Source organism: Saccostrea cucullata, unplaced genomic scaffold, assembly GCF_032062105.1.
Source record: "Saccostrea cucullata isolate Sc308-1 unplaced genomic scaffold, CSIRO_AGI_Scuc_v1 ctg11147, whole genome shotgun sequence".
Classification (NCBI taxonomy): Eukaryota; Metazoa; Mollusca; class Bivalvia; order Ostreida; family Ostreidae; genus Saccostrea; species Saccostrea cuccullata.
The window spans coordinates 1-8023 of NW_026923470.1; the positions used below are offsets into that span (position 1 = coordinate 1).

Sequence of the window (8023 nt, forward strand, 5' to 3'; positions counted from 1 at the left end):
TTGCCTTTAAAGTCTGAAGTTTCCCTTCACATGACAGCATTATGAACATTGCTTGTGTTTTTTCTTAGCCGCCCTTGTTTTTCCCCCTTAAAATAATATTCACAATGTTTTACATGAAATGAAAAATCCTCTTGACTCCTTCAGTTTATGATTTTGATTATTATTCGTTTACTTAGCTTCACCTTTTAAGAATATAATTGCACTGGTTAAATCATGCTGTATAGAGTATATACTGAACAAAAACGGGGTATAGAGTATGTAGGGTAATACGTGTTGAAATGGAGTAAACAATTTTCTGATTATTCTGCTACAGCCTAAAGGTGAAGATTTTGCATTTAATGTCAAAGTGTACATATAGAAGTCATTAGAAAAAGCAGATAAGTCGGTTTCTATATTCATTTAAAGACAATTCTGATATAAAGTCTCCGGCCCCGGCGACTTATTGTTCCCTATGGTGTAATCACTCATGACAATTAATTTTAGAAATCGATACATGAACCAGAATAGAGTGAAACTAGATTTATTAATTATTTAAAATTGATAAGATATCTGCCAATTTATTAAGGTGAATAATAGATCAGATTTGGAACAATTTCCATTAGAACTTATAGGAATAATGCCATTATGTTCGAGGTATCATGGAAATGTGTAAAACGTATTTTGCCCTTGCAGTTCACAGAAACAAGAATGGTTGGTAATTTAACAACGACGAAATATTTACCATATACTGACATCCGTGTTATTTACCGAGATTTTGAGAAGGCGCTGATTGTAAGCTGTGCTCTGTCTATTTTCAGTGCTATTTTTGGAATTTTCGGAAATACAGGAACAATAATTTTCTGCCAAAAGAAATGGAAGAAAAATTCAGAAAAACGATTTTTGTTGATTCTAGCTTTTGTGGATTGTGTTGCTTGTATTTCCTATGGGACGTACTATGTTTTAGGAGATATCTTCTGGGTAAATTTTCAAAGTGACGCCATGTGTCGTATTCTGTATTATTTAAATTTCCTTACATCCGGGCTATCAAGTTTAATTATCCTAGTCATTTCCATACAACGGTTTCTCTTTATCTGCAAACCACACGGAACTTTTGGGAACTTACATTGGAAGATTTTCATTTTCGGCACTATAGGTTGTGTTGTAATGGCTTTTCCAATACTGCTTATATCCGGAAATAAGACATACATACAGAAATATAAAACAAAACACGTGGTTGCGACGACCTGTTTCTTTATCGTTGAGAATTCGGTTTTAGGCAGAGTTTATGCGCTTTCTCTTTTTTGATAACAATTGCTCTTATTTCTGCAATAACTGTTACTTACGGACTTTTTGTAGCTAAGGTTAGAATGTTTTTCACTAGACGGGTGATGAATTTTGAGACTGTTTTTGAAGAAGAGCGTGACGTCACACCAAACCAAATACATCTTCAACAGTACCGAGAAACAAATAGACATGATGATCACTTCTTCCATACTACAAACCAAGTACATGTGACTTGCTCAAAGAATGTACGAGAAGCAAAAGGAATTCCCAGTTCTTCGAATATGACCACTGGACATGCGGTTCAAAGACAAAAGACATTAACTAATGCTCCAAAAGAAGACCTCAAGCAAAATGGCAAAATCAGACGTTACAATGTAATGATATCGACGATTATTTTATGCTATATCATTTCTTATTTTCCTCCATTCATACTATTATTAGTGAGGTATACTAAAGCAGATTTTGATTACTTTGATTTGTCGGTTTGGGAGTATTTTGGATGGATGTTCTGTGCCCGTTTTTCACTTTTAAATCATATTATAAACCCAGTTATATACAGCTATTTCAATAGTAATTCATGGAAGGCATTTTGTCGCCTTTTCAAACGATGCAGTTGTTCCACATCGTAAGATTGTATGTCGTTCGGAGGAGGCGTGATGATTCTTGATGATGAACTTCTGATTCCTTATCTTTGTAAGAGAGGGTGCGTTTATAAGTGTGTGTGAAAAACAAACTGATGAAAACTCATCATAATATGGAAATGAAATAACCTTTTTTGCCCTTGACTGCTTGTAGGTTATGGAGATATAGAATGAAACATATGGAGATACAAACAGTTTTCAAGATCAAAAGTTTATCAAACAGTACATAATAAGGAACAGAGAAAACACGAACCTCTAAAACATCAGAGGTGGGATCAGATGCCATGGAGGAGTGAGCATTCGCTGCCGACAGTTCATATCCCCGTGTGCTCCTTCTCATGAAGGGGAGGGGTGTCGTTTCTTGCATATAGAAGTTATTACATCAAGGAAAATACATTGAAAGAGAGTTCTATTTTCCTTTTAAGTCAAAATTGTGGTTAATCATAAAAAAAAATGCCGGAATTGAAACCTCGAACTTCATCGGAAAAAAAATGTATGCAAAATTAGTGCACTTATACCACCTCATTGGACTTAGTCGTTACCTAGAACAAACGTGCTAAGGAAGTATTATACGTACTTAGAAAATAGGCAGTTGCTAAGTCAATCAGTTAATCAAACATGTAGTTAAAAATTATACACCTATTGACGGAGTTCGATGGCACCATGCGTTTTGTTGGACCGCCTCAGGCAAACATCTTGTTTGAGGGATCGAAAAAACACAATTGTGTTCGAAAACACAGCCAATAAATGTTTTGTTAGATATCTTTTACTTTTTATTTTGACGTATCATGACTGAGTTAAATTTCTTTTACCCGCGCAGCAGTACTGTAAAACGCCAACAATGTCAAACTAGAGGTACTGTGAGCAATGAGCTCACTAAATGATACCCCCCGCCTCCCATATGAATATATTGGCAGTATCCATGTTTTGCTCTAGAAAATCCAAAATATATGTCAGATCAAAGAGTAAAATAGGAGGTGCACAATGGCAATATGTAATAAAGATTCTGTGAAAGTTTCATTAAATTTCCTTCAGTGGTATGAGAGGAGTTGCGGATAAGAGATGGGTACCCAAAAGCGTAACAGACGGACGGACGGACAGACGGAAGGACGGACGGACAGACGGTTGGACGGACGGACGGACGTACAGACGGACGGAAATACCGATTACTATACACCCTCCCGCTTTTCAAGCGGGGGGTATAATAAAAACCGACCCCGCCCACCCTGGGACGTAAATGGCCCAACACCAACTTCTCATTCTGCGGTCAACATCGAATTTTAATATGCCCGCTCAGTAAAACACTGGAAAAGTTAGACTGAATATAGAATTATATAAGGACACAATTTTTAAAGATGTAACAATTGTTTGCAATATATGCCTTATCTATTGTATCTTTTTAAAGTGGGCATGCAAATAAACAATTGAGTGCATGGTAAACTCCATGCCTGATATCCATCTTTCCGAATTAATTGGAATATACATGCATGTATAGAGTAGAAAAAGGAATGAAATTTATCAATTTCCTCAATTGAAAAAACATACCTTGAAATATCTGCATATTCAATACTTTTTGCTTGTCTAAACCATCAGTCACATTATCCAGCGATGGCGTATACGATATGCAATACGATACCAATGGCCTTGTTGCCGGTCGGACACCCATTTTAATCGGACGGTGACTGAAACCATCGGGCGAATCGGTGGGGGTCATCGGGAGAAAATACTAGTAAGTTGTAGTAAAAATCAGCGATGTCTCCACCGATGCCTACATCGCTTCAAATCAGCAACCAATCATAATACATCTTTCAAGAGTCAGCCATTGTTTTGACGAGGATCTTCCAGGGTCAGTTGAATTTGAGGTCATCTGGAGTGAGTGGTAGGAATAGACACCGTCCGACCATCAGTCTATGTTCGACCAAATACTGGCCCACAGCCGACCGATGAGCGGCTGACGTTCACCAATGTATGAACGTTACCGGCCGAGCATAGTTGGATGATTGGTGAAAACTATCCCATATGTCCGTCTGGTAATTGGTGCCACGCAGGATAATGCCTTAGTCACATTTCCCGGTCGGGGGCCGTAGACCGTTAGTGATCGGAGTTAATCCTTGGTGTGAGCGATGCCCAATGATCGGTCTAGTAGTCCATAAAGTTTCAGTCATATTATCCAACGATGGGGTATACGATGGGCAACCAATGCATTTTGTGATAAGAATGGCGTGGTTGCCAGCCGGACTTACAAATTAAGGCCCAGCGATGCATTGCTAATTATAAAACAATCAAAGTTTCAGGGTAATTTGCCGATGTATATTACATCGCTCATACATCGGTGAACATCGTTCGTACGTCGGTCGACTATGGGCCAATGTTTGGTCAACATCAACCGATGATCGGCCGATGTCCGTTGCCCACCACTCTATCCCCGCGATAATCTCAGTTTCAACGGACACTTGACGATGCTCGGCAATACGTCGGTCAATCCATGAAATATGTACTATTGATGGGTTGCCAAAGAAAAGCGATGTGGGGCATCGGTGGAGACATCGCTTATTTTTAACTTCAGCTTATTTTCTACCGATGATCCCCACCGATTCGCCATCACTCACACCACGGATTATCACTGATTACTAGTACCACCGGTCTAAGGCCACCGGCCGGGAAATCTGACAGAGGTTTTATACGTGTTCATTTCTTGCTTAAGTATCAGTCACATTATCCAACGATGGGGTACACGATGAAAAAACGATGCGTTTTTGATAAAAATGGTGTGGTTGCCGGCCTGACACCTATAGTAATCGGATGGTGACTAAGGCCATTCGGCGAATTTTGGGGTCATCGGTAGAAAATAAGCTTTAGTTAAAAATCCGCGATGTTTCCACCGATTTCCACATCGCTCCTCTTCGGCAACCCATCATTAACACATCTTTCAAGGATTGGCCGATGTATGGTCGAGCATCGCCAAGTGTATGTTGAATCTGATGTCATCCAGGGGTTGAGTGGTGGGCAACAGACATCTGCCGATCAACAGTAAATGTTCATCCAAACATTGGCACGTAGTCGACCGAAGTACGAACGATGTTAACCAATATAAGAGCGATGCAATATTCATCGGACGATTACCCTAAAACACGTTTTAAAAAAAAAACGTTTTATGATTAGCAATGCAACGCTGGGCCTTTTTAAGTCCGGTCGGCAACCATGCATTTTTATGAGAAAAAAAAACGCATTCGTTGCCCATCGTATACCCCATCGCTGGATAATGTGACGGATACTTTAAGGACTATTAGACCGATGTGGACCGATGTTGGGGCATCGCTCACACCACGGATTACCGCCGATTACCACCGATCTATGGCCACCGGCCAGGAAATGGGACTAAAGCATTAAATAAAGCATGTTGATCTTTTACTTTATTGATACTGTAAAGTTAAGAATTGACCTGTTCTATGAACAGCATTTTTAAATAAATAAATCTTCAAGGATAATACTAAACAAAATATCATTAATCTATTTGTATTGTATATTGTTTGATTTTGGAAGTTAAAATACTATGATATGGTAAGATAGTAGTTCGGGAAATTGCTGAACAAAATTGTATATAACATTCCCAAAGTATCGCGAATCAAAAATATTTTATTTAATCGATCATGATTCTTACCTTTCAAGATAATAACGACACTAAATTGCTACTAGTATTATCCGACACAGGACTAACTTGTTTTAAGTATATAAAAAATTTTGCCATTTATTAAAAATTATTAAAAATGTTTCTCTCCAGAAACGCGAAGTATAATAAAGTAATAAAACAACAACTTTCGCGAGACCCAAACAGTTTGATGGATAAAGAATATTTACTTTCATTGTCTTGAACTCATCTATTATATGCACTTAGAAATGTTAACATGAACATATTCCATTATGTTCAGAGTTGTGGTTATCATTTCATTTAAGTACGATATTGACCATAATTGATTTTACATTTTCAATATTAGTCTTTATTCATCAATAAATATATCCCCAGGAAATGATGGCTGCTTATCAGAAGAAAACAGATCACCACTGAATATCAAAATGAAAATAACAATGTTTTATTGCAAGCCTTGATTCATCGATTATACCGAAATTAATTATAACGATAATGTTTATATAGGTACCACAAAGACTGACCAAATGTATGTCAAATTCTGATTGTATTACAATTCATAAATGTACCAAAGTATAAATAATTGATGACTGCCTTAGATAAATTGTTAATTATAAAAGTAGATCAGATTTAAATCATGTGATAGAGTATAGAATCTTTGTTTCAAGTACATGTAGCTTTCGGGATCCTAATGGCGGTGCTGTTGGTTTGTGTTGCTCTTTGTTGGACACTTTGTGAGTGTTCCAACAGGTCTCAGTTGTTCAAGGATGTTCTAGATCGCCATGAAGCAAGAGTGGCGCCTTATGAAACTGAAGAAAACCCTCTAGATCTGTCCATTTTCCTTAGTCTTATGACGATAAGAGAGGTGAATGAGAAGAAGCAGACGATTGCTAACTCTATCGCAATCTCACTGAGCTGGCTCGATGAACGTCTCATGTGGGACTCTTCTCATTATAATGGGATTACCTCATTTGGAACCACATCAGAATACGTCTGGACCCCCAAATCTATATGCATCATCAATGAAGTGAGCATAAACAAATGCTTTAGCGAAGTATCTGATGTTATAGTCAGGAATTCTGGAATTGTTACTTACACGACGTATCGTGAAAGTTTGACTCTTTGCCAATTGGACATAACAAAATATCCTTTTGACGAACAAAAGTGTATGATTTTCATTGGTAGGTTATATCAATTGTTGGAATTAATCACCTTAAATAAGACCGATTCTTTTTTCCACTTGATCTCCTTCAATAATAATGAGGAATGGGAAGTCCTGGGATCTAATATAGCTGAAATTGAAATACCGTCAGGACAGTATGGCTTGATGCAACAACTCCACTTTATATTACGTCTCAAAAGGAAGTCGGCTCAAGCTATTGTTTCTATTATAATTCCACTCATCCTTCTATCAATCATAAATATATTCTGTTTTATGCTACCGATAGCATCTGGAGAGAAAATGGGAACTTCTATGGCAATCTTCTTGACTTATGCCGTTTTACTCTCTATCATCAACGATTCCTTTCCAACTACGGACACAACACCATACTTCATCATCTATCTGGACACACAACTTACTCTCAGTGGATTAACAGTCATATTTCAAGTCGTCGTGATACATCGCTATTTCCGATTGAATGATGTTTCTCAGGATTCTTCCAATAAAGTCAAACCCTTTCTGGACACAGAAAATTGTACAAAACAACCACTAAAACATAAATACTGGAAAATTATGAACGAAAAGAATCTTGAAAAATTATTTTTGATCTTTATTATAGTTGTAAACGTTATATCTTTTGTGGCATTCATCGCATTGACTCGAGAAGGTGCAAGTTCTAGTCACAACGAAGGACCTACTGTGCAAGCACCAGAGACAGGGGGACAAGGAGTAGGAGACTTTGGTGCAGTAGGACCAGGGGCCAGAGGATTCCTAAGAGGCGGAGCAGGGCCATCTGGATCAGAACCTGGAGGATCCGGATCAACAGGATCAGGGCCTGGAGGGTCAGGACCAACAGGATCAGGAGGGTCAGGGCCAACAAGAAAGGGAGGATCAGTACCAACAGGATCAGGACCTGGAGGATCAGGACCAACAGGAACAGGAGGATCAGGACCAACAGGAACAGGAGGGTCAGGACCAACAGGATCAGAAAGGTCAGGACCAACAGGATCAGGAGGATCAGGACCAACAGGATCAGGAACTGGAGGGTTAGGACCAACAGGATCAGGAGGGTCAGGACCAACAGGAACAGGAGGGTCAGGACCAACAGGATCAGGAGGGTCAGGACCAACAGGATCAGGGCCTGGAGGATCAGGAGGGTTTGGACCAACAGGATCAGGTGTAGGAAGTTCTGGATTAACAACATCAAGTTCAGGAGGAGCAAGTGCATCAAGTTCAGCTGGAGTAGGAGCAGGGCCAACAGGATCAGTACCAGAGGTATCAATAAAACCAAAATCAGAAAGTATTGGTTAG

The 8023-nt window shown here is 38.8% G+C and overlaps 1 protein-coding gene across 1 annotated transcript; it reads left to right on the forward strand.

The window, feature by feature from the left end:
* The first annotated feature begins 6241 nt into the window (after positions 1-6241).
* On the forward strand, positions 6242-8023 carry LOC134264082 (uncharacterized). The gene has a single exon (XM_062746389.1). It carries the CDS (start codon positions 6242-6244, stop codon positions 8021-8023), a length of 1782 nt encoding a protein of 593 aa, XP_062602373.1.

What these genes read in the sequence shown, in the direction of transcription:
- LOC134264082 (XM_062746389.1), top strand. Translation starts at nt 6,242, where the DNA reads ATGGCGGTGCTGTTGGTTTGTGTTGCTCTTTGTTGGACACTTTGTGAG.